Source organism: Alosa sapidissima, chromosome 5 (assembly GCF_018492685.1).
Source record: "Alosa sapidissima isolate fAloSap1 chromosome 5, fAloSap1.pri, whole genome shotgun sequence".
Lineage (NCBI taxonomy): Eukaryota > Metazoa > Chordata > Actinopteri > Clupeiformes > Clupeidae > Alosa > Alosa sapidissima.
Genome location: NC_055961.1, coordinates 30,985,394 through 31,013,385, shown reverse-complemented (window position 1 = coordinate 31,013,385; position 27,992 = coordinate 30,985,394). Strand labels below are relative to the sequence as shown.

The window sequence follows — 27,992 nt, the reverse complement described above, 5'->3', positions numbered from 1 at the left end:
TTTCAAAGTTTTTTTTTTTGGTATTATTAATGTCTGTGTCTCCCTAATACAGAGGACTATAAGATGCTTAGATAATTTTGGTCATTTCCGTGATTTTGTCTCACCCGAAGAGGAAATTAATTCATGGTTTTGTCTGCATGGAAAGGAAGTGTTCAGCATTTTCAAAAGATTATTTTTTTTTCATGCCCAAGTATTTCAAAGGAATTTGATAGAGTTGCCAGTCATCAACCTCAAGATATTCCCTCATAACCAACAGTTAAAGGAACTGATTTATTCTAAGAATTCAGACCGTAACATAGGACCTACTCATTGGGATTTTGAACCTTGTATTAGCACAAAATTGAAGCCTACATTTATATTAATTTACCTTAGATTTTATGGCCTACTTTATGCTGTTAAAATGCATTCTGGCTCTTTGTAAAGAGGTGTTTGTGTGTGTGTGTGTGTCTAGGCTAAATGTTCTCTTGCTAATACACTCCAATCCAAATTGCAGCAACTTTACCTTGCAACGTTGGAGGCGAAATAGAGCCAGCGCCCCCCACCCCCGATCTCACACCTTCAGCCTCTTGTGTAGACACAGGCCGGGCTCCTGTGGAGTGTTTTCTGGCCGTTCAGTCTGCTCGCAGAGAAGAGTGACTTTGTTATTGCTGGCTGCCCTCTTACCCCCTCAACTCAGCTGTGTTTCAATGCTCTTAAAATTACACATGCCAGCCAAATATACAGGGGCTCCCATCTCTTCAACAGCTGCAATAACTAGCTCAGCTGCCACTCTGTGCCGCTGACTGGTGCTGTGAAATTGTTGTCGGTGGTGGCAGCAGGTGATGTCACAGCGGCGTGATTGCATTCTGTCATTCCAAGTGCTTTTAGCAGGAACATTTTTGATAGAAAGAGCACGACTGAAGCCAAAAACACGAGGCTGTTTAATGAGAGCTGGGACCGGTAGACCTACAACAAGACGTCTACTTTTACCTCAGTTGGCTCTGTTGTAACCATGACCCATAGGGTCTGTCGACAGCAATAACATTTTACCTTAAGTGCAAAATAGCAGTGTGTACTGCCATTATTTAGGTTTTTACATTTTTGATTTTTTTGTTTTTACAGAAGTGCTCCTGCTATATCCTGTTTTCTGGCAGGCCTGACGTCAGTCCCAGTGGGTACGCTGGTGTATGCAGTTACTAAGGGAAGCTGGTAGGACTTAGTAAACAAAAGGTATGTATACAGATATCTGGCACACACTCACTAGGCAGTGCTATCAATCTTGTGGGAGCGAACATAGATCATGTTACAGTTTAGAGTACTACATCCTGGGGTAACCTTTGTAAAATGAGGGTGGAAATTGTTAGTTTGACCGTTCGAATTTTGTAAACGAACCCATTGTTTTTCGGAGTTGAATTGGTTCAAGGTGAAACGTTCAGTTTTCAGCTCATATTGATATGCTCCATGACACTAGATACATCACTTCACTGTTTTCATCCTGTTGTTGCAATCGGAACAGATACAAGGGCTCACACTATAAAAGTCAAACTCAGTAAAATTGTACAGCCTAGCACCCCCAAGGGGGTTTTGGCTGGTGTCAGCGAACGACCTTTTAAAGGGAGTATGAAAGCATGTGTATGATTAAAACATCAGCTAGATTGAAGGTGAATGGTAGAGCGAAAGTTTTTTTTAGGCGGAGTACAAAGACTCTCTTTACACTCACACAGGGGCCTGACCATGTTAGAGAGAACTCCAAATTCTGTGAAATTCAGTGTCCTTAAATCAATTCTAACTTGTCGGGAGGGGAAAAATCCTTCCTCTCGAAGAATTTGACCCCCCCGCCCCGAGACCATGCACGACGTGTGGGGAACACTTCATGGACCAGAAGGAACTCTACAAATTTCACTTGAGTCAGCAGTAGTCGGCATGCTGATTTAGTCGAACGGCTAAATTGAGTAGAACGTTGCAGGAGCTCTGGGGTTAATGCAGTGCGGCTCGGCGCTGTGGGAGAGGGGAGCTAATGCTGCGGATATGATTTGTTAACCGGCAAGAGAGCTCGTGGTGCTCTGGAGCATCATCAGATCCTGCCACCCTCTCTCTCTCTACCCCCCCCCCCTCCCCCCCACCCACTTGTCTCTCTTTTCCCTCTCCCTCCTCTCCACTCTCTTTTCACCTTACAGGAAGAAATTGTGGCTGAAGATGAATTATAAACTTACATGAATAATTGAAGGCAGTCGGCAATATTCAATTATTTATTGCAGGGAGAAAAGCCATCTCTCTCGGAGCTGGTTTACCAGCCGAGGAGGGAGTTGCTTATAGCAGGGTGTAACTTCACTTTACTGGGAAGAAGCCTATACACCTCCCCCCTACACCCCCCAGCCCCATTGCCATTTAGTAGTATTTGTTGAGTTTCAGTACCCTCTTGGAGACCCCTGTCTTGAAACAACTAACGTTATATCTAATAAAAACCATGCAGTGGAGACATGAGTGATGCATGAGTAACATATGTGTTTTGTCTGCATTTTTTTTGCTCAGCTGTGCTTTGAAAAATCCCTATATTAAGTCTCAAAAGTGAATACCACACTACAGTAACACACCAATAGTATGTACTGTGCATAGTACACTAGGTGTATCAGTACTTCCTTCTTGCCTGCACAGCACCTGGAGAACATGGCAAATAATCCTGCTGCTTTGCTCTAGCGCACACACACACACACAAACACACACACAACCCCTTCACAGCCCGGAGTTCTTCTGCCCAAGTGTCTCGCATTACTAATGTAGCAGACCCATCGTGGTGCACAGCCTGCGGTCTCTATCTAACACGGAGATCATAACGAGCTGTTTTGTGCTACAAGCAACGGAGCCACATTGTTTTAAAAGATGTTTAAATGTAAATGGCGGCAGACAGCTGGGATGGAGAAGGATGAATACATGCCTGTGAATACTAATGGCGGAGGGCTGAGGATGGAGCCGATTGTGTTTGTTTTATACTGTCCACAGGGGCTGACAGGTGCATGGGCTGCATTCAGACATGATTAATGCTAGGGGTTATTTTTTATTTTCTTAGCAAGGACCTCTGCTTAGAAGGTGGTTATATTTACGTTTTTTAATTGCTCGTCCTTTTCATCCTGACTGTTTTCATCTTCCTCATTTTTTTTCTTGGGTTCTTTGCCGTGTTTGTCCTCATTTTTTGGCTTCTTCATCCTCAGCAATTCCTTAATTTTGATTTGTTTTGTTTTTTTTAGCTTTAAGTATTGGGAAGGTTGTGACTCATCTTCACCTCTTTCGTTGTCATCACACCCACAAAGATGTTCTAGAAATATCTCTTCTGGTCGGTTTATGCAACATGCACAGGCTTTGTCAGTTTTCATGACCCTCGAAATAACTTGCCTTCCATCAACATGACATGTCGGTGAGTTATCGCAGAGTAGAGCCACTCAGCAGTCATGTCCCGGTTTGTCTTTTCATATTCAGTATTACAGAGAATGCATAAGGCGTGAGATCATTTCCTCTTGGGTTATCAGTTTATTTGATGGAATGTCTGTGTTCACAGTGAGAAAAGTACAAGCACATTCATCCACCATAGACCCCCACACATGCGTGAAGTTAAAATTGACAGAAACAGAAAATAATAACATATCCACCACAACAGGCTCAATTTATTATGACCGCCGCTAGAGAAGCTAGCCCTCAACCCCCCCACCCCCTCGCCCCTATCTTCAGTTAAGATGTTCAGAACTGTACCAAATAGAATTTCATCCATGGGGGGGTCTAAAAAAAATTAGGTTATGTGTACATTTAGTGACTGTACACTCATTGGCCTGTAGATGGCTGGATATCCGTGGATATCTCAATCGGAAAATTAAACAATATCGGGTGCCTATGGACTAGGCTGGGTGAAGCCAGCCTAATCTGCCCGCTATTTATTTTTTGATTTCTTAAAAGATTGAGCTTGGTCTGGTGAAAGCCAGACTAGCCATGGACCTGCAGTTACACAATGCAAGGGAATATGAATCAGCCTATATTAGCACGAACAATAACGGACAACAGCTCTTCAACTTTGGCCCGTTAAAATGTGTATCAACAGTCTAGCGACGCATTTCATCAAGGCCCATTTGGACATGTCAGTTATTTGCACCACTGGTTAGATGTAAAACAGCATTTCGTTTCAGACTACTGTTACTTAATTTGTGCATTAACAATAACGTTTCAGACTACTGTTACTTAATTTGTGCATTGACAATAAAGTATTACATGAACTAAAGATGACTAAAATCTTATGTAGAAGAAGAAACATTAACAAAAAATCCATCCATCCAAAAATTACCTTTGTTTTTGATAGCTGTTGAAAACGGCATGGAACTGACAGAGATGTTTTTGTTTATAAATAAATAAATAAATAACATTATGCTGATACCTTTTGCTTTTCCCAAATACAATGTAGCCTACAGGTGTAAGTGACCTTTCATCAATCCAGTTGCAATGGATGAACTGTGATGAACTGCCCTACTTGTGATTGTTTAGAGATTTTAAAGGTTTTATAACAATGCTACATCTTCTTTGGCTATTCTACAATCTATTCACCTTTTCAGCACCAGTAGGCTACTTTCTGTGCAGCCGCACACACACACTCAGGCATGCCAAACAAGCATACACAAAAGTTTCAAGAGTGGGGGATGGAGTAAAAGATGGGGACAAATTGAAGTGTGATTTATTTTCGCGGAACGGATGTACAGGACTGAGCGGCGGTCTTAATTTGTACCGCTATGCGGTACATCTAGTTGAGTATTGTTTGTGTCTTACTTTAGGAACACTTCTGCCTTACTTACTGTCTTGTCCATTGTGCTTAGTCACTATTGTCACTGATATTTAAATTCAAACATATTTCTGCTGCTAGGTATTTGTAATGTGTTTTGATGTAATATACATGGCATTTTGGTATCACAAGGCTATTACATTAGGGATTAGGCCATGCACTTAGCATGCATGTAGTTGATGTCAAAGACTTGAGCCTTAGAGATTTATGATTAGATTTGTCCTCTATGGCAATCCATATTATTTCAACTTTGAAAAGGGTAATCTTTACTCTCTTCTGCCAAGTAAGGTCATTTGAAAAAGAAAGCACTCTCTTTCTGTTATGGTTTTAAGATAGATAGATAGGTAGGTAGATAGATAGATAGATGGATACTTTATTGATCCCCAAGGGGGAAAAAAAAGTATCAGGACATGGTAAAATTATGTAAATGTAACAGATTCCACCTTGTCATTATTTATTTAACAAAAAATAAGCCAAATGCAAATGTCATGTAAAAATCTAAGTACACCCTGTGGTTCATTAGCTTGTAGAACCACCTTTAGCAGCAATAAGCTGAAGTAATTGTTTCTCACATCATTGTGGATGTATTTTAGCCCACTCTTCTCTACAACATTGCTTCAGTTCAATGATGTTTGAGGGCATTTGTTTATGGACAGCTCTCTCTTAACGTCCCGCCACAGCTTTTCAATCGTGTTGAGGTCTGGACTCCCACTTGGCCATCTTTTTCAGCCTTTCTGTTGTAGATGTGCTTGGGATCATTGTCCTCTTGCATGACTCATTTGCCACATTTGACTCTAGAATACTTTGGAGTTCATGGTTCATGACTGCAAGGTGCCCAGGTCCTGTTGGCTCCAAAACAAGCCCAAATCATCACCCCTCCACCAGCGTGCTTGATGGTTGGTATGAGGTGTTTGAGTTGATATGCTGTGTTTGGTTTTGACCAAATGTGGCGCTGTGCATTATGGTCAGATATCTCCACTTTGTTCTGGTCTGTCCAAAAGACGTTGTTCCAGAAGGCTTTTGGTTTGGTCATAATATGCAACTTTGCAAGCCTAAGGCGTGCTGCCATGATCTTTTTAGAGAGAAGAGGCTTTCTTTCTGGCAAATATTCTTTAGAACATCTTTACAGCGTAATCATATATATATATATAATATATATAGAGAGAGAGAGAGGCAGTCTTGTATAAATTCAAAGCATATGCACAGGCATGACCGGATGATTGCCAATTGAAAATGTATTTGACAGTTATAGATAGTATTTCTTAACTCATGATAAGATAGGACACTGCCATGAGTTTAGGAATTGCTTCTGTAATAGGATGTTAATCCTAGGTTTCAGTCCAGGGAATCCACACATTGCACTGGAAGAACTTCATTCTTTTTCACATGACTGCAGATGTTGCCAAGTAGAGGTTTGATGGCATGTTTATAGAGTTTCAAGCAGAAACTTCAAGTGTCCTTCTTTGTGGACACGCCAGAGAGGCTGTTTGTCTCAGAGTGCGGTGGCGTTCTTAAACCCAAGTGTGAGGAGAGTAGGAGTGTGTGAATTTGAACAGCGGAAAGAGAGACTGCCCCATGAGTGTTGCCAAGTACCAGACATGGTTGACACCAGAGTGTCTGACTGACTTGACTGTCATGGGGATAGCTGCTTCTTCCGCTACCTATGCCCCATCCCTCTCTGAGTTGTCAGTCCCCACCGCTCATCTCTCTTAATCCCCACATGCAGGCACAGTGGTAGAGATGGGCACAGACGGAAGCTTCGGCTCTACCACAGAGGACGGGGTGATGGAGCCATTTGTCCACTCCAGGCATTGGGGTGGCTCGCGTGGACAGACTTTGCCGTGCAAAACCTAATAGTGGAGGAAATGATAAGAGTTGTATACATTCCCCATACATGCACGATAGTCAAATCTAATCCACAGAGTTTTATGGATTAAGTGTACCTATTGCGTCGATAAATACTGGGTATGCCTAATGCCTAGTACATAAAACAAAGTGCAGATTATAGACAGAGGAGTTCAGATAGATTGGATTAAATGACTGTATGTTGAAATGTCTGTTGCATTAGTTGTTTTTCAACAGCATAACCGTTTGAAGAAGCGGCGGATCAGATTAAACATTATTGAGCCTTTTGATGAGGGTGGAAAGGCCTTCCTAGTCGAGGGAATCTGCATATTGCAGACTTGTGGACAGATTTGCCAGCTTCATTTGATAGCTTGGCTGTGTCAGTTACTTCTTCCAAGAAGAAAATATTAGAAACATTTTTGTCAGTTTTGTTGCAAACTCACAGCCTGGAATATCCAGACCCAAATTCACTTTGTGAATGGGCTCTGGTCTCACTCCATTGGGGACTGTTTCGAGTCATTGCATCCTGATAGTGATAGACTTCAGGTTCATTTTTAAACCATTGACACTAACCTTTCACCAATCTGCATTGACCACTATGGGATTGCTATACTCCCTACTTCGACACAAACAGTGCATGCTGTTATATCAAATGTTTTTTCCAAATGCCGTTGGCAATAAGGCAACAATGTCTTTGCCTTTGAATAATTTGACACATTCTTCTTGCTCTGGCTTCAATTCTTCGATGTTTGCTGGCATTGTGACTGCCGTTTGTTTTGCTTTGTGTAGCTCTAACACTGCTACAATTGTTGTACATTTCATACAAACGCTTCATTTTAATGTCATTGCACTTTGCCATCTCCACTGGTGGGCCCCTCAGAATGGAATCGTTTCATCGTGCGATCAGTTCCAGACAATAATCACAGCGAAAACTGAGTTGGGAAAAAATGGTCGGGTGGAGCCCGGCTAGGCTAGGCTCATAACCTTTTTAGAAATAAAATCAGAATGGCCTGTTCTGGGCGGACACAGACAATAGTGACAACGTGTCCGAGACTGCTCCTGAGAGTCCTTTGAAATTGCAGACAAACAGCTTTTGACAGACAATTACTGAAGTGAAATTTTACAGGATTTTCACAAAGACATTACTGTGTCGGGACAGACAGCACAATGACATTTGGCAAGTGGTGTTTTGAGAGCTTGTAGCAACGGTAGGGCAGAAAAAAAACAGCCATCAGAGCAGGTCATTACGGTCATCAGCATTCTGGAGATCACCAACCCCGCTGATAGAGTGTGTGTGTGTGTGTGTGTGTAGGGCTATTGTCTAGCCCCTCGGCTGGCACAAGTCTCTTGTCCCTTGTTTGTTCTGATTGATCGATTCTGTCCTCTCTGCCCTAGTTGTTTCTGCAGGTATGCAAGTGTGGAAGGTGTGATTTTGTGTGTGTGTGTACTGAGAGAATGAGAGTAATGCCTACAGGCAGCAGTTGACCTCCCTCTTTCCATACGCTGTGTGGAGAAGTCATTGCATGCATCATCTTGGCAGACTCCAAGGGGAGGCCTCCATTTCTCCCAGTTACCACTGTTCATTTGCAACTAGGCCATGACATGAATTGATTGGTCCAACTAGATCTGGCACACTTGTTTAGTTGAAATCCCCCCCCCCCCCCCCCCCCCCCCCCCCCCAAACTCTATCCTTTATGGCTTAGGGTGTTTTTTACATATATTTTGTAAACTGTGATATGCTGAGTTGCCTGTTCTGTATTAATAATTATTAATTAAATATTAACTAGATGTACCGCAGAGCGGTACAAAATATGACCGCCGCCCAGTCCAGCACATTTTTTCCACAAAAATAAATCACGCTGAAAGGCCTATATGATTCTAACTGTCTCACTAAATTGCATTATCCACACTCAATTCTCACTGGTATCTGCTAGACAACAAGTACCAAAACATGATTAGTTCATAGATTTCACATGTAAAATTCATTTTATACAACCCCACCCCCATCTTGCCTGTTCATAATTCTGAGAAATTCTTGAATTGTGTGCATGTGTGCGTGTACACGTTTATGTTTATGTGTGTGTGTGTGTGTGTGTGTGTGTGTGTGTGTGTGTGCGTGTGCGTGTGCGTGCTTGTGTGTTTGCCTGCGTATGTGTGTTTGTGCATGTGCATGCATGCTTACATATGTCTACTGTGTGCGCATGTGTCATACGTATGATTACTGTGAATGTATGTGTGTGCGTGTGTATCTGTTTATGCACATGTGTGCACATGGAATGGGTTAACATGACCCCTGGAGGCAAACATACGGAAACATTTGGTCATCCTAGGCCCTACGGTTCTCAAGATATTCACAGAAAACTGTGTCTGCCCTACCCTCCTTTCAGGGGGTCCAGTACCGCGGGGGGGCTACAGATCAAAACGAAAAACTATGGTTCCATGCTATCCATGTGGGGTTATATGCCCACCAAGTTCCATGTACCCCGGTCTTTCAGTGTCCCGGGAATCCTTGTTGGTGTACGGTCACTAAATGTACACATAAATTATTTGAACGAAAGTTCACAAAACTTGGCATGCATTCGGAGGGTGTCATAATGATCCTACACTTTCAATTTCGTGTAGTTTTGACCATGTCAGCCAGAGATATTGTGATGAAAACACCTAATTTTTTGCTTTTTAATTTTTAACTAGGTTGCGCTATACATGAAATAAGTGGTAATGGGATGGGTGGACATGCCCCCTTAAGACCAACATACAAAAAAAAGGTGGACCTCCTAGGCCCTACGGTTCTCGAGATATTCACAGAAAACTGTCTCCGGCCACCTACAGGCCAGTTGGTGTATAGTAACATAAATTAATTTATTGTGTGGCCCCCCATGAACGGAATTCCACGAAACTTGGCGTGCATTCAGAGGGTGTCATAATGATCCTACACTTCCAATTTCGTGCAGTTTTGACTATGTTAGGTCACAGATACCTGCGATTACAACACCTCATTTTTACTTTTTTGTGTTTAACTAGGTGGCGCTATACATGAAATAAGTGGTTATGGAATGGGTTGACATGGCCCCTTGAGATCAAAATACAAAAAAAAAATGGTCCTCCTAAACCTTACGGTTCTCGAGATATTCACAGAAAACTGTGTCTGCCCTACCCTCCTTTCGGGGGGTGCAGTCCAGCGGGGGGGCTAAAAAGAAAAGAAAAAAAAAGTCTGACTAAACCTATATGACCGCCGCTTCGCTGCACGGCGGTCATAATGACTGGTCTGACCATGCCGAAAGTTATGAAGAGACTCTATGTAAGGGATAACCGTGCCGAGGTGTCCTGTTATACGGAATTAATGGACGAGGGCCAGAGGCAAAGAACTCCCGACGCGCACCGCCCAAGTCCATTAATTCCGTATAACAAGATACCTCGAAGGCCGTTATCCCGCTTAAGGAAACACGCGGTTCCGTTTAAAAAGAAGCCCACTAGTTCAGCTTGTTGTACAACTTTCGTTGGCCCTATAACAGCGATAGCATGGACAGTTCGCTTGTTTACAGTTTATTCCATTGTTGCGAAGCCTGTCTCCAGGCTCAACCGTCGTCCAGAGCCTTGTAAATGGGGCTCTCCCGTTGTCCTACTATGGTTGTTATAGTTGCCATTCATAAGCATTGATATGAAACAGCGATTAATATCAATATATCAATTGATATAAAACAGCGATTAAACTTTTTTTACCAGATCTACTTCATAGGTGTCCCGTTATTCAGAATTAAAAGCCACCCCGCCAGCCAATCAGAAAAGAGTATTTCTTCAACTAGTTATAATACACTATGCATCCCTCACCTGAGGACAGAAAAGCTAAATGGGTCTACTCCACTATTTTCCTCTCTCTACCTGCTTTCACCCCCATCATCCAGCCCTTAATCACTCACAGTAGGCCTAATTAATTTAAGAGTCAACCCGTTGCTGCTTTTTGCTTGCGTTGCTTGCCGTTTGAGCACACATCGTGTCAGAGATCGCATTATGAGATGTTACAGTGACTGAGACATCTTGTCATATTCATTTCATGTATCACAGCTAAATAATTTATTTGTTCGGATTCGGTAGAAACGTGTGACACGCAGCTCCATCTAAGGTGGTGAAGTCGCTATGGCAAGGCATCGATTTTGGATCCTTCTTCTCGCTGTCTAGAAAATCTTTGGCCATTAGACTAGATCACAGCAGGGTTTACATCTGTGCCATCGCTCACCTGAAAACATAATATTTGAGTGGGTGAATGTAATTTTAGTCCACCACATTCTTTCTTCTTAGCAGAGTTTCCTCAAGAATATGACGGGAGTAGGCAATGATATTATAGAGAGCCACTGCTATTAAGGACTCTGGTTGGTTTGGCTACGTTTCTCATGGTCCAGGAAAATACTGAAATAATATCTTAACATCATGGATTTATGGAAAGGTAGGGAAATTATACTCACAAAATGGACCGTAGCCAGATAATATGTTGCATTAACAGCCTTGCTCCAGTTTATGCCTAAAACATTATTAGTTATTTTTCTGTACCATATTTTTGCATGGCCCTCCCTATCCTCCTAATTGAATTGTGTAGGTGTAGGGTTACTCTGTAGAGCTTGGTGTGTAGTTCAGGTGTGTTGATGCTTGTGGGAAAGTATACCACAAGATTGTAGAGAATGTGTAAGTATTAGCAAGCTTGCTATTGGAAATGTTTCATACATTTTAGATACTAGCTAGCTTGGACAAAACACCCTACTACTATGTCACACTTCCTTCAAAATATGCATTTGGTCAAAAGTCATTGAAAGACCTGGATGGCCGTATTCCTGTGAGATGCATTTTAGAAATAGGCTAGTTGAAAACACTATCATTTAGTGGTTCTTAAGATTACTATGGATCTTTTCTGGAAAGAATTTTCTCTGTAAATCTTTTGAGTGTGATTGTAACAGGATAGATGTGTTGACTGTTGCGAATGAGAAACCTGGAATGAATCAATGTCGCCTGAGGTGCTGCTAACGTATTATTTGTTGGAGTTCATTTGTGTAGTGGTGTGAGGCACAAATGGCATGGTTGGGCATGATTCTTGGATGAATAGACTTAATTTTCATCTGTGAAACCACGCTTTAAAGACCGCCAACACACAGTCAACTATGTCGGCTTTGGCGCTTTCATCGCTGCACTGCCCACCCCTTCTTTTTAGCCTCAAGGCGACAGTGAAAAAGAAGAAATGGAACTGAACATCTCTCTGGCTCTCGCCCAATCTCCTAATCTCTTTCTCCTCGCTATATGCCTCCCTGCACTTGTAGCTATACACACACAGCCGCCTCATGTGCATGTGCTCGCCTTCGCCTATATGTGTAGGGTTCTGCTCTGTCTCACCCAGTCTCTGATTGTGTGTGGAAATGTCCCGTGCCCCAAATGACTTGGGAGTTTTAGTTCAGTCATTTATTACCCTCTCTGCTGTGGCTCACACATTTTTACTTGGTCAGGTCAGACTGCACTGATGGGAATGGGACATTAGGCCTGAGAATATATATATTTTAAGTACCACTGCTGCTGTGGTTGTAAAACTCCCATGCAGCCTACTCAATAACCGCCCATGCCAGTGTTGGGCAGCACTCAATACTTAAACATAATTTTATAGGAATAACTTGTTATTATTATGCTTTGTACTGTAGAACAGTGCTAGAAATACACACACCAAGTTGTAATTAAATGTTAATTTATATTAGTCACATTTATATTACGCACATTTCTTCAAAATGGTTTCTGATTTTAATCCTATATCAAACTGCATGGCGAGTTGATATAGCCATCATTTCTTGAGAGGTGGGTAATTCATCATGAAGGCTGGGATTGTTCCGGGTGATGGAGCTGAAATAAATGGCGAACCAGCATTGGGTGGAGTAATTTGTTCCTGCAGTGGCAATGAAGGATGACTGTTTACTTCATGAATTAACTCACTTCTAGCTAGCCATGGAAAGATTGGTGCTGGATCATTGATTGCCAAGAACTGCTGCAGCATCGGCTGTAGGAAGCACTTTTTATTATTGTGTAACACGCTAGAGATGTCAATGTGGAGTGTGAGAGTGTGTGGTACAGGTTATTGCTGATATGAAATCTATCCCCAAGAAATACTGTCACTATTTCATAAACAGCTGATCTCAGCACGGTCCCCGTCGGGTAGGTGTGAGAGGATTACTGCTGATGGAGGACATTTTTACATGGTGCACCATGCAATCTAGTCGCTGGCGTACCCAATTATCTGATTATACCCCCACAAACAAAGGCCTCCTGATCCTGATCATCAATACATTCCTGTAATCTAATGATTTCTCAAGAGTCAGCCATGCCTAGGCAGGGTTTCATTTACTTAGTGTTCCACTAAGGGGTTACGAACAGCTAACGTTTAAGTTAACCATTTGTAGCACACTATAGGAATGTGAGCCTAGGCCTGTATGTTGCTGTGTGGGGTTTAGTATCTATTCTCATTATCTGTTTAGTATCTAGTAATTATTTTTCCCTTAGGTATAGGTCTTGGACAGAACTTGTTACTTACGGATTTGAAACGGCATTCTTCTCTGCCCACTCAGAAGGAACCATTGTTCAAGGTTAAATGAGTGGTTAGTTAGTAGTATTCTGTTTAGACCATGACACACCATTGTTCTGGAAAAACTCGGTTGCATGGGTGCCATGTCTCCATGGTGGTGCTCAGCTGTGCTGTTCTCAGTAGGAACACGGAACCATAATTTTTTGAACATCTGCTCGGGTGGCTCTTTTTTTTTGCTTCCTGGTGATGGAGCCTGGGCTTGTTGCAAGTTTGCTCAGCCATTGCCGTAAGCCTATAATAATCACTGGGCATGTTAATCCTGTAAGGTCTGTATTTGGATGTGAAAACAGAAATATGGGAGTGGTGTCTACCTGACGACTGTAAGAATGTATGGTATCTGACATTTAATATGGTATCTGTGTATTTTGGAAAAATTGCATAGGATGTTGCCAGCCCAACATTTACGTTCCTGCAGCCAGACAGCATTTTCCCAGCATTTTTTATTTTTTTTTTTTAAACGGGCTTAGCATAGATTGTATCAGTCACCTGAACCATCTGGTCAACCCAGCCAGCCTTGGCATTATTTGTAGGACATTGGAAATGCCAGTTGCCAGTGAAGCTAAGTGGGCAGCATGTCTCTGGTGTAGGAGGTCAGTTTCACAGGTGGCTGTTGCCAGGCACTGTTGGGGCAGACTCTCACCTTTCAGGGCTCATTGTGACCTCCATTCTATAGTCCTTTTTAGGCTTATTTGCTGGATTTGATCAAATTCAGCCAAGCCAACATTTGTGGTTTACAGAGGATTGGATAGGTTAATACGCATAGAAATTCTTGTAATGTAATTGATGTAATAGCAGGATCAACTTCCCTCTAGAATAAAACGTAACTGCCAGTTAATGGCCGTTTCACAAATAAAGGTGGTTTTTAAAATCTTCTGCAGTGCCTTACAATCTAAATTGTTAAGTGTATAGTGATGAATGACTACAGTGTGGCAATTTAGCTATACCATTTTCCATTTTATGACTGTTTGTTACCATGGACATAACATAGCAAAACAAATGTGCAGCTACAGGGTTGTGTCTGCATGAGTAACACAATTGTCAGGGGAATTCAGCTGTTGTGTATTGCAAATATATCAGCATCAATTAAGCTGTAATATCAGGTTTGTCCCGTAGGAGATCAATGACCGTAACAGGTCTTCTCACTTAATTGGCTCTCCTAGTGATAAATCCTCAAAATGGGCAACCCTATATATTTTCCCCTCTAAAACCCAATAGAGAATATTACCAATCTCTGTGCACCTCTGCTATTCTCCCATCTCATGTCAGCTTGATGTATCATGCTTGGCTTTTCTGTATCCAGCTCAGTGAAAAACAAAATTCCCCGGCTCCCTTGGTCACATAGCCCCCTTTCTCTTCCTTTGTTACTTTTCTCTGTGCCCTTGAGCAACAAGAATATCTCTGTTTACGGCACACACTGGATAATGTTATTTTGTAATAATTATCATTCATTTGTGGTCCAAAGTGAAATGGGGCATACTTATCTTTTTTATAGTGTAATTTTTTACATTTTCCTTCACCAGTTTTGTGCAGATGGGTTTCAACGGCATCTACCCATCTATGTGCTATTGGTAGATATTATTATTAGAATAGCGTAGACTTATTACAACTAACCAGCTTAGACATATTCGAGTAAACCAGCGGAATAGACTGTCAAAATAAGCCAAACTCTGAAGTGTCCACCAATCTGTTCTGCTGCGTGTTCTTAATCTCATATGTGTATGAGCTGTGAGAGAATGGACAGGAGGAGAGGAGGACCGACTTTAATAGGGTTTAATACACACATCCTATTATGGTCCCGCCCAGTGCTGGTCAGCAGTAGACATCTTTACGCCTGTGCAGCGAGCAATCTAGTTAGCCCCAATCATATTACTCCTAATCTGATCAACAGTAAGAAAAGCTATTGCTCATCCAGCCTTTTCCCCCTTTGCTCCCTTACAGGGAGAACGATGTCTCAAACTGTGTAGATCCCTCTTTCTGCTACCAACATTCTCTGTCTCTGTGGTGGTCAGTGACGGACATTGATTCGTTAGTCTGTTATTCGGCTGTTTGATTTTGGAGTCCAGCCCGCAGTGGCAAATGATGCATAAATTACTGGACAAAAGCTCGGAGAGGCTTCCATTTCTTCAATAGTTCATTTTGACTTCAATTGATCATTTGCATGTTATTTTAATAAGCACACAAATGTATGTGGTAAAGGAGAAAGATTTTCAGATTTTCTAATAGAAAAAGGGTCACATCAGAGAGGGTAAATCTGTTATGCATATAATTGTGTCATTTCCGAACACAGAGTATATGTTTTTTTAACTCAAACCAAGCCATTGTGGATTTTCTAAGCGCTGATGGAGAGAAAATGCCACTTCTTCAGAGCCACCTTGGTCGCTCTGTATCCATGTTGTGGCTGGAACTGAGAACAGTGCCTGCGTCCTCTAGAATAGAGGTGACATTTACTTTACTTTTTTTTTCTCTCTCTCTCCCCTCTTTGGGAGATTTCTGTGGTGGAGGGAGGCCGCTATAAATAGCCAGGGTTCTTGCCGTGTTTTCCAGGCTAATTAAGAGGAAAGGGACATAGGTGCTCCCAAGCATCTGGGCTATGCTGGCAATAGCCGCCCTTGTTCATGCTCACGAGTGGATGCATACTGCTGCCAATTATGTTGCTGTGGCATGACTGAAGAGGCCCTCTTTGCAACCCCCAATGCCCCTAATGGAACGCAACTCGTTTCTGTGTCTGGGCTCTTGCTGCTGCTTGTGTATGTGTACTGAAGGTGACCATCATGTGGTTAGTGGGCAACAGTACAATTAGTGCTACGCAAGTCAAGACGGTCTACTGCTGTAATGTTGTTGTGTTGTACAATCACATGCTGTAGGCTACAGGACTGCGATACTTAAAATATCATGCCCTGATACAGGTCATCACATACGAGTAATGGTGCATATCACAATATAGCACATCTGAAAATTCAATGAATGTATAGTTAGATAAAATGATAGATAAAATGACCACACGCAAAGGCCTGTTAATCGTTACATTTTAATCCCACAAACACTATAACAAAGACAATCAATAACAACGAGACAGAACAAACAAATTGGGTAACAAACCATTTAACAAAGTTGTGTACAAACTGTGGATATTAACTGTTTATGGTTATGAAGGAATATAAAACCACCCAGCCATATAAAACAAAATTACACACTGCACCAATATGCCTAATGCAGTAGCATTGATTTGCCTCTAGCCGTGAGTAAGTTCTGGAATAAGAGTCGCAGTGAAGTTCTGGTTGTCTGGAGTTCTGTCAGTCCTTGATGGCAAACATGGACAGATGGAGGTGGCATGCATCTAGAACTTCACTGCTTCACCGTCCAAGACTGTGGTTTCCACAGCTTCAGAACTCAAAGCAAATCTCAAATCTCTGATTCGCGAGAGCATGCTGACAAAATCAAATGTCTCTTCGCTGGATTTTGTTGCCGTTCCCTTTTCCCCAAAGCTAAATGGACGTATGTCCTAATTACCCGGCTCTATTTGTGTCAGGCATCTCTCTGCATTGTGCTTGATGGATGGAACTGTTTTGTTGCCTGCAGATTTGCTTAACTCGAATTTCTTTTGTCAAAGGCACTCTGTACTTAGGGGGGAGATGAAGAGTTGACAGGAGTGGATGAGTGAGCGAGTAAATGAGAACTGGAGAGGAGGGCCTGGGTGCAGATTTGATTCCTGGTGACCTGAATGCTGTGTGATGGCTGTTTGAGTGTGACTAAATGCAGGATTTTTTTACCTGCAGCATTAAAATGATGTCTGCTTCAACATGACACTGATAAACCCATTAGGATTTTACGACTTCGGCCTGTGTGTCTGATGAGGAGGATGGTGGTGATGTACGTTATGCTGAGCTATTCAGACCAACAGAGATGTTCCATTTCAAAAATAGTCAGAGACAAATATTTTTGATAAGCCGAAATTCTTCAAGTTGTTCTCTTTAGCCTATCCCACCATCCCCACCAGTTTCAGGAGACAAACAGGACACCTTCAATCCCCCCTCCCTAATCCGTACCCCTCATGCTGCAGAAGGCCCGCGGGGTGGTGCAGCTCGCTGGGTTAGCACCGTCCCACAGAAGCGGGAGATTAGCGCTCTGATGAAAGCAGCCGTTAGATAAGCAGTGCGGTGGGTAGAGCGCTCCTGCCGAGTGCTGCTGTCCATGTTGTGCGTGGGGGGGCCCCACCAGTTTGTGCCAGCAGCTAAAGCCTCTCCTCTCCGAGGTGATTGCTGGCAGAAGGAACCGAATGCAGCACCCAACAGACAGACAGACAGGCAGGCAGACCGGCCAAGGCACAGTGTGTTCGAGCCGGCAGGGCCCAGCCGGATGGCCCTCGGATGCATGTCGCCAGACTTGTTCAGATATGTGGATGAAGCTGAGCTCTTGAGTGAGTGTGTGTGTGTGTGTGTGTGTGTGTGTGTGTATACGTATGTGTGTGATACAGGCACACAGGCTGCCTGTGAAGTGGATGGAGCACAAAAAAAGCTGTCTGGTTTGCACAGACTGCGCAGGAGATGAGGCGAGATTTGATTTTTTTTTTTTCTCCTCCGCTCTCTCCAACCTCACTATACAACGAGCCAGGACATCCAACCTTATTACCGCAAGGTCGGCATAGCTGAAGGTTTTTTGATCCAACCAATCCAGTTACAGCTGATCAGTTGTAGGAAGTCTGAAATGAGAGTATAAACTGAGTGGTATCAGGTGTGCTGGTACACTGTTGTAATGAAAACCATTCAAGCCTTTGTGGAAATATCTACCACATTGTCGTGAAGTTGGTTCAGTAAGGGCATAAGGAATTTACAAGTTAGCTTTGAATAGTATTTTCAGTATTTCCAATGCAAGAGGTATCCATTATAATACTTGCTTTGCTCAATAGTGCAAAGTGATATATCTGGAAAGATATTAGTGATCAATGAGTCCACAGTTTATTAAAAGATCTAGAATAATCAAGATGTCTCTGTCTTTCACTAAAGCAAGGCTAAACTCTACTGGCAAGCGAGTGTTTAGATGACAGATCTGGTTCAGCTTCCGCCTTTAACATTGAGTGTTAAATAGAAAACACTTCCTGCCCCCAAGGTCGTACAAAATAGATTTGACCGACACTGCTGACCAGCATTTTGATCTCATTCTCACTCGCTCTCGTCATTGCAGGGGCTGACCATGATTGATTATGGTACTACTGTGTAAACTAGTAAATATTTCACATATGTAGGCTTGATGTTAGAGCGGGTAGTTAGCCAGTCCGTCCTGTGTTGCGGTCTCCTAGCTCAGGCATGGCGGTGTTACTGGATCTTAGGTGTCAGCTGGGCAGCTGTTGGTGTCAGCTGCCTCGGTTTCCCAACAGATTTTAACTCTCTGCTCTCTGCTAATGGTTTCCATGAAGTGAATGGTTTCCACTTTTCCAGGAATAGTGTGCTGTACTGCAAGACCTTGTCCTCAAACAGTATAGCCCAGAACAACGTTTAAGTGTTCTGTGTGTGTGTGTGTGTCTGTGTGTGTGTTTGTGTGAGGGTGTACATATTCTGTGGCTGGGTGTGCTCATCTGTCTCTCATTTGTGCATTTGGTCCAGCCCAGATAAACAGGATTACGGAATTAGGATTACACTTTCCTGACCTTCCCCAGATTGTGTGGCGTCTATGCCCCTTGGGTATCTAATGCTGTTTGTCAGTGTGCCATCTGAGGCCCAGTGGAATTTGCCAACTTGGGTCTTAGTGATTAAGTTTTCCCTGAGATTGTCAGGTGTTAGGCTAGCTCTGTGACATCAAGATTCACACTATCCAAACTGATAGGTTGAATGTGTTGATGGAATAAATTGATATTATTAATCCATTTGTGTTGGGCTAGTTACTTTCAGGGTGAGCTGGTGATTGTGTGAGTAGTATTGAATGAATTACACATAATGACAATGTAAAAGAAAACATAGCCATGGTTTGATCCTTCTTTGCATTGTCCCTAAAGCAGAGTGTGACATTTCATATGTGGTCTAGTATCGGGTGTTTACTTCAGGGAGAATAATACATTGTGATTTGCAATGATCTGCGTTGTTGTTCCCAAGCCAGTTAAAATACCACACAGAAGAGCCATCAGCACCTCCCGTGTATTTATACTTCGCTGAGCTAAAATAAATGCATAGCAGGTAGCCTAAATGGTACTTAGGAGTATTTATTTAATTGCAATGCTCTTGTTCCTTTAAGCCTAAAAATAAAAGCAAACTCCTATGGTTATTAAAAAAGTGAAAACTCTGGTTTATTCACTGCTTTATGGTAGTGAAGTATATATTACTAATATATAGTAATATGCTGTATATATACCTATATATATTTAGAGTGTAGACAAAACAAGGCATTTGTAGCCTGGGTTTTCCCTTGCTGCCTTGCGCGCGCGATTTTATTCACGCTGCTAGGCCGCCTGTATTCCATGGACTTCGTTTTCACCTCAACGAAGGAACCAATCACAGAACGGAGGGGGGACAGCAAGACGATGACGACACACCGAAGCTGTTATGAGCTACATACAGACGCATTTAATAGACATTCGTAGCGCCCAATAAACGGCTCTGGGCTTTCGTAAGCCACGAGAAAATACGAGAAAATTTATGTGTAGTTCCCAAACATCATCTCAATGAGATGAGGTTTGCCGTTAGCCAGGCTAAGACATTTGAGGATGTCATTTTAATTTTTGCAAAACACTGATCAATATTTAGTCACCTTTTTTGACACTGCTCAATAATAATGCTTTAAAGTACATTTGACATCTAATATATTTCATTCATGTCAGAAGTTAATTACAGCATTTTAACTACTCTGCTTCTCACTCGTTGTGGGAGCTTTGTATTTCAAGTTCAAAAGTGCCCACTCTGGGCAGATGGGTCCTAGCCTGTGTTCTTAACGCAGAAGTATGTGGGGCCTGGCAGGCACATTTAGCAAGTCGGTGAGACTTCTACTCTACTGTACATTTATTTTTATTCTTTTTTACCAATGTACCTTTCTCACTTACGTGATATAGATTAGGCCTACCTAGTCGTTTCCTTAACGGCTTCATGACTCACTGAATGGAATTATTCTGAGAATTTTGCAGCTTATAAATTGCACACTTGTCACTTTTAATCCTGAAGGAAATGTGCTACTAAAGTAATCTACAGCTATTTCATGTGTCCGAGTGTTAACCATTGTAAAGCAGCAGTGACGCAACTGAAGTGTTTCATTTAGCAAGCAAGATGTTAAGTGCTTTCTGTAGATGGTGACGTGCCTCAGAAAAGACTCATCCACTCTTTGAACCTTTGGGAGAATAAAAAACAGCTATGTGCCTTAACAGCGACCGAACATTGCTAAAGATGCATTCAAGCCTTTGATAAACCCTTAAAAACTCATGTTAGTTTCTAACAAATATGTATTCATACGTTTTTTTTTCTCATGAAAAAATCCCTTCATGGCCTTGAAACGGCTTGTATGAGTCTACTCTCTCTGCCTCACCTCCGATGTGGGGACTGGAGAGTACTGGGCTCCATCCGTTGTAAAGCAACAATGACAGCAGGTCAGATATGGCCTTCTAAAATGTAAACTAGTGCACTGCCCACCTGAACCAGAAATCGTGTTGTATACTGTTTATTTCGCTCTTTTATATATCTTCTAACAGATAAAAACCTCCAATGGACATCTTTTAATAAAAACCCTCATTTCTTAAGCATTTCTTTTGTTGTTTTTGATGTCTGCTTGGGAAAAATAACAGTGGCAATAGATGTTGTTATTCCACTATACATCCGTGCCTAAGCAATTATGGTTTTATACATTCTCCCCTCTAGCTAGAACGTAAGCTTTCCAGTTTCCTTTTTGAAGGTGGTGATATTACCTGCCTTGTTCCATTTGTCTCTCTGTCTCACTCATGGTGAATTGGCATGTCCAGCTCCGGCTCAGACCCAGTGCCTTCCCTGAGGTTTTGTTCTGGAGACTGAGCGAAAGCAGCGACTCGCCATGAAAGCTGCATTAGTCTCAGTCTAATGAGCTCTGATGCCTGAGAAGCACAACAGCCGTGTGTGTGTGTGTGTGTGTGTGCACAGAATAGTATGCGTCTTATGCAAGTTGGCACCAGCCCTGAATTTAGGAGCTAGTATGTGTTCAAAGAAGAGTAACTCTGCAGTCTGTCCACTGCTCTGTAAATCGACTATGTAAATGGTAAATATCTGCACTCCCTTCAAGTTTATGAGGCCCAGTGCAGCACTTGGAGATAAGTTGAAATGGCAGTGTTGTGTGTCTAATAAACCTGGGGCTGCTGCTTCTGAACAGTGTGTAGATATCCATTGGCGTGTTCCCCAACAATGGCCGCCATTGTGACTGTGGCAGTGCAGGAGCTGGGCTGGGCCGGGCGGGGCCAGACACAGCTCTCTGACTCGGCTCTGTCTGTCTGTCCGTCCGACGGTCAGGTCCTGGGTGAAGGCTGCCCAGCGGAGCGAGCCTTGCTGGCCTGCAACACGGCAGCCAGCCATTGTCCTTCTGCTGCCCTGGCACTAATTACCCACAGTGCTCTTCATAGGAAGTGTGACAGTGTCCCACTCAGTGCCGCACTGATGTTCATAGCCACTGAGGCATTTCTGTCACCTCCTCCCGCCCCCTCCCTTTCGCCCAGTATTCTTTTCATTTTGTTAGCCAGGCTGTCACATTATAAAAGCCCTGAAATGAAGAAGGAAGGAAGAGCGAAAAGTGGACCTTTTTTCAACCCCTCCTCAGCTTTCTGTAATTACAAACGCAGTCATCCAGTCAACCACCTCAAACAATCCAACGCTCAAGGTTTTAGTGTGTTGACATCCTCACCTTTTGAAAACTTTTTTTTATTATTGGTTCAGGCGCTTTATTTCAGCCCCTCAAGCTATGGTTTGTTGCGGTCGTGTTCCAGCTGAAGTTGGCGAGCGAGCCTTAGTTGTTCTGCGCCGCATTCACCCCATTTCATCCCACGATTACATACACCGTGTGTGGGACATTGGAGGAGATTGGTTCATCTTTTATGGGTGTCGTAATGAATGAATGATGAAGCCTGGATCGTAGTGTATGGCATTGAGGTATTCTGTACCTCCCAAAAGTCATCAACGTGACTCCCTGATGATTTGTGTTCTGGGTACTTGTCATGTAACCCCATTCTCACACACACACACACACACACACACACCTGAAAACCTGACCGCAGTGTGGCCTGCCCCGAGCAGTCTGGGTGTGTTTTGACAGTAATCCAGCAAGCTGGAAATGGCTTGTGTGTGCTGCAGAGAGACATTTTTCCCCCAGTGCAGCTCTGGATGACTTTGTGGCTGAAATTGAATGGAGGGGAAAAAGCAACATAAGATGTATCACAACACATTTCTAAATGTCAAGGTCTTTCACTGTGTCTCAACAGATTTGTTTTCTCACCTTTGTTGTTTTTTTTCCATTTCACAGCATTTTTGTCTGTCATTGCAGACAACTGTGATAGTAAAAAGGTCTGGGAAATTGCCTAACCTTTGAAACATGTAATGCCTTTTTGGAAGTTTGGTGCTTTTAGTTTGCGTGTATATATGTATGTGTGTGTGTGTGTGTGTTCGATATGTGCATATTTTTGTACTTATGCACTTTAAATGTCATGAAGCTTCAACTTCAATGAGAGGTAGGAACAGCAGACACTGCTGGCATTAACAGGGGAGGCAGTTTTAGAATCTTTCAAGTTTTTCTTGGTGAGATCTGGAAATCGTGCTATGAGGCTCTGTTTTTTGTTGTTGGAAGGCCGGTGTGGGGGGGGTGGGGGGGATCTGCGGTGTCGTGGGGTCTCTATCGATTCAGATGCGTACTCTAAAAATCAGTCTGGTCTTTTGTCTGTCGTCTGCCACATGGTCTCTGACTCACTCGGGTTTTTCCTTGGATTCTGACATGGAAAACAGATTCCTCGCTAACCGATTTAAGAAGGGAGGAATCCATGTATTCCCTCCCAAGTCTTTTCTCTCTCTCTCTCTCTCTCTCTCTCTCTCTCTCTCTCTCTCTCTCTCTCTCTCTCTCTCTCTCTCTCTCTCTCTCTCTCTCTCTCTCTCTCTCTCTCTCTCTCTCTCTCTCTCTCTCTCTCTCTCCTCTCTCTCTCTCTCTCTCTCTGGAAGACTCCTTCATCCCTAAGTGAAACCATTCAGGCAAGGCAGTACTGAGAAATAAACTCTTCGTGTTCTCAGTGTTTGCAGATTTGTTTCTTCTCCTGTCTCTGTTTGGCCTAATACTTTCATGGAGTCTCATTGCTGTGAAAGAAGATGCAAAGAGCTTTGACTTGTTGAAATAAGTTAGCATAGCACAACAAGGGAGTAAAGCGGCAAGTATCTTTCCTGTGTGATCCCACCCCATTTTAGAATGGAGGCACAGAGTGTGTCAGTATATGTATGTGTGTGTGTGTGTGTGCATGAGAGACCGAGCTTTCAGTAGAGGCACCTGCTTGTCATCTTCTGACTGCTCCTTCTGAAATTTCCGCTGGCTTTTGTGAACTACTTCTCCACACACACACACCACTGTAGCCCTCCAATCTCTCCCCCAGCCCCCTGAAAGTGAAATTCCTTTTGGGAATATTAGATCATGCTAAAAGGGCGAGAACACTAACAGCTGCAATTTGGGAGGGGACTGGAGGCGATAGAAGCGGTCAGCGTTCATAGGCTGCGTCCGCATTGCGCCCTCTCGAAAAGAGTACAACAGACCTCAGGGCCTTTTCGTCTCTGCCATTTTATTCCCCCCACTCTCTTGTGCACCCTTGTTTTTTGTCAGCTTTCAAAAATATTCGACTTTTTTTCAAGCTTTACTGTTAATGAATTGAATGCATTTATGCCCCTGCCTTTCCTTCCGGCCCCCTTTGATTCTTTGTCTTTGTTCTGTACACACAGTTCCATACATTCGGTGCTCTTGGTGTGCCTTTGAAAAAGTGCCCGGTGCAGACACGTCGTCTCTTGCTGCTGTCGCTACGCTCCCCGGCCTGCACTGAACGGCCCTCTGTGCCATTGTGGGATCCTCCCTATAGACAAACTTCCAGGCGTCCTGTGTGTGTGTGTGTGTGTGTGTGTGTGTGTGTCAGACTTCATTTGTAGTGTGTGTTTGTGTGCAGAATGAGGGCTTTATGAAGCGCGAACAAAAGTGACAAAACGAGCGTGTTCATTAAGAGAACAGGAGCCTGCTGGAGCTCTGTGTGGGGCTCCATACCTTTCTTTCACAGTCTGGAGCTCCAGCATCTGCCAACTTACAGCGTCACTCAAAAAAAACAAAAAAAAAAAAACACCTTTTGTGTGTCTGTCCACTAGGATTATGTGATTTGAGTCATTTTCACTTTAGAAAACGGAGGAAAAGGGAAATGAAAACAATGTTTTTCTTTTTACTTTTTTTGATGGGAGAAAATGGGAAAAGAAGGAAGGAAGGGAGTTTTTTTCCTGGAATTTGGCGCATTATCATGACATGCCGTGTTTATGGCTGAGCGCACTCCCTCCCTCACCCCTAGAGCCTGCTGGGTCTCACAGTTTATCAATCCACTCATGAAGGACACTCTCTTTTCAGGTGAAGGATTTTGGCAAGCTCTGCGTTTTGCCGAAAATCTTCCAAGGTCATTTACCTCCCAGTATAACTACACACACACACACACACACTCACTGACACACAGTATCACTAATTTGTGCAACTTTAGCTGAAACCCAGTGATATGTGAAAAGGCTTCTTCCCTTTTGCTAAACTATATGAAGAGCAGAGAACCATCTTTCAGTAGAAATAGATGCCACTCCTTTGTGCCCGACTAGATCCCCATGGTATTTTCTTAATGAAACACTTCTGCACACTACAGCTGTAGGTTTTCCACCACTTTCGCTGACAGTTCTCATGGGGAGATAGATGGCTCCCACGCAAGGCTTTACAGAGGGGTCTATCTTTTGTTGGATCTCAGATCTCTTCGTTCCGAGCTTCTGAAAAAAGAGTGTGGTGTTTCTTCCCACTGATGTCTTGATAGAATAAAAAGAAAAGGGAGTCAGTAAGTGTCGGAGATTATGGCAGGCTTATCACTTAGAATCTGTAAAACAATACAAACTGGGCCCCAGACAAAAACAATACATGTAGTAAACATTAAATCAGGTTTAGACATGAAAACCGAAACAGATGGAATGTTGGCATCCATGTTAGGCCACGTAGACTAGATTTGACATGGTGTTATATCTCATTTTGTCTTTCCTGTGGTCAGAGAAGCTTTGTTTTAACCCCCCTTTGTTTTACCCCCCTCCTCTGTTTCAGGTCAGTGGGACGCGTTGGCACACATGTATTGGTTATGAATCTTGGGTGGAGCGCCTTGCAGCTTGACGTCTGTAACCTCGGGGAGCCCGTCGCGTTCGGCCTCCTCTTTAGCGCGGGGTGGGTGGGCCGGAGGGGCAGGGGGCCTGTGGTGGACGGGTGAAACCTCCGCCACTGCGCCGCCAATCCGAAAGAGTTGCCCTCGCCCCAAATGATGTCCCCTGCCCACCCCAGTCCCCTGCCCTTCTGCCATGGTGACATGAGCCCCTGTGACGTCTCGAAGCCCGATATCAAGCCACCCCTTTGGTCTTTCTCTTTAAAGACAGAAGCAGCAGCAGAAGAAGAGCGTGTCGCTGGCATAGCCGCTGCCGCCTTGGTCGCGTGAACAGCAGCCGAGAGGTGGTCGCGAGGACTGGTGTCGAGCGGAGGGGTGATGATGCTGGCGTGCAGCCGGGTGCGGCGGCTCTACCGTCAGCTCACACTGCAGACCAGCCTCCTCCTGCTCTTCCTCTTCTGCATGGTCAGCGTCCTGGTGTCGGCCTACTTCCTGTACGGCGCCAAGCGGGAGCTGGAACCCGCGGCGGGCGGTGGCGGGGCGATGGCGGACGCCTTGGAACAGGGCACCGACTGGGACGACCTACGGGCCGCCACGCCGTCGGCCTCGTCGCGGCTGCTGCCCGCCCGCACTGCCCGGCCGGCGGACACGTCGCGCACCGACCCTGTGGTGCTGGTGTTCGTCGAGAGCCTCTACTCGCAGCTGGGCCAAGAGATAGTGGCCATCCTGGAGTCGGCCCGCTTCCGCTACCAGACGGAGATCGCGCCGGGCAAAGGGGACATGCCCACGCTGACGGACAAGAACCGGGGCCGCTTCACGCTAGTGATCTATGAGAACATCCTGAAGTACGTCAACCTGGACGCCTGGAACCGTGAGCTACTGGACAAATACTGTGTGGAGTACGGCGTGGGAATCATCGGCTTCTTCAAGGTGAGTGGCATGAAGTACAGTTGGCAGCTGCCCAGTCACATTGAGACCATCAAGCAAACACCTATGATGAGGGCTTTTTAAGTTCTCTTGAAGTTTGGTTAAAAGGTTAGTTTGGATGTTTTATTTGTCCATGAGAAGGACATTTATGAATAACAGTAATTGGCCTGTGTTAGTGATATCCATTATGCTGGGTAATGATAGTGGCGATGATGATGATGGCGGATGCACCATCAGGACGTGAATGCTCAGAACGTGAACGCTCCTTGTGCATTCTATTAAGCAACTCTCCCTGACCTCAACTAGGCCCGTCCAGAGGGATGATTAATCAGCCTAATCGCACCGCTTCCTTCCTGCACATTTTTTTCCTCTCTCCCGCTCTCTTTCTCTCTCTCGCCCCCCCTCCCTCTCCCCTGCCATCCCTGGCTGCGTCTGGTCTGTAATCAGCTCAGGAGAGGCTAGTGCGCTACGCTAAGCCTCTGCTGTCCAGGCAGGGTCACGCACTCAGGCTATAGCCCGGGGTCAGTCCGGGGCGGGGGCCTGTTTCAAATCAGCGCTGCGTGATTCGGCCAGAGGTATGATAATCACCGGCGGCTACAGCGGTACAGCGGCAGGTCAGAAGTTGATGAGCCTCAGTGCGGCTCTCCCTGGCCGGGAGAAGCGAGGGTGCGCACGCGTAGGTGGGGTGAGAGGAGTGTGGGTGTAGCACGCTGCACCATGTGCTGCTGCACCACATCTCAAGCGAAAGCAAGCTTGTGCTTGTGCTCACCAACTGTTAGTATTGTATAAAAGGCTTTGGTGTGTGTGTGTGTGTATATATATTTTATATATAAATTTATGTATATAAATTTCTTTTGCTGCTGTTTTTTTGAATAATGCATTTATTATGTTTGTTTTAATGTAGAATTCTATCAGACATTTAATTTACAGTAGGAGTTTAATTTTGTATCATTTTGTTTACCTTTCTGGATCTGTTTTATTCATTCTCTTCTGTTTAGCATTTTTCTATTTTTTATTTTTCCACTTCTCATTGTCACTATGAAAAGAGCCCTTGGTGCTGTTAGGGTGTGAATGCTTTGGGTGTTAGGGTGTGAATGCTTTGCCTAATTGCTAGGGCTGGGACAACGCGTCGACGTAATCGATGACGTCGACGCAAAATATGTGCTGCTAAATATTTTTAATTTTACACCTTCAGTGTTTTCCATACGTTGACTAATCTGTGGCTGGGCACCACGAAGTCAAAACCGGCCACCACACATTGATGTTCTATGTTGTAGGCATACTATTTAAATTAAAGATAAGATAATTTCATTGAGCTGCACTTTTCACTCACACAGCCTTTCCTCGCCCCGCCCACTCTCTCTCGTAACGAGCCCGCTGCTCCTCCTCTGCATGTGCATTTAACAAATTATTCACGATTGTTGAAGGATTGTTGTTGCCACATAGAAGTGCTGCATAGAACAAATTGCTATTAAATCCGCTTA

The 27,992-nt window shown here is 43.8% G+C and overlaps 1 protein-coding gene across 1 annotated transcript in view; it reads left to right on the top strand.

Annotated features, from left to right (window-relative positions):
• The window catches only part of ndst1b (N-deacetylase/N-sulfotransferase (heparan glucosaminyl) 1b), a 65,341-nt gene that overhangs the window by 12,713 nt on the left and 24,636 nt on the right, over nt 1–27,992 (top strand). Inside the window, exons 2-3 of the mRNA XM_042091843.1 lie at nt 1,102–1,209; nt 25,530–26,511. Of these exons, the coding sequence (XP_041947777.1) occupies nt 25,960–26,511 (552 nt within the window). The 5' untranslated portion in view covers nt 1,102–1,209; nt 25,530–25,959. The remainder of the gene's footprint in view (nt 1–1,101; nt 1,210–25,529; nt 26,512–27,992) is intronic.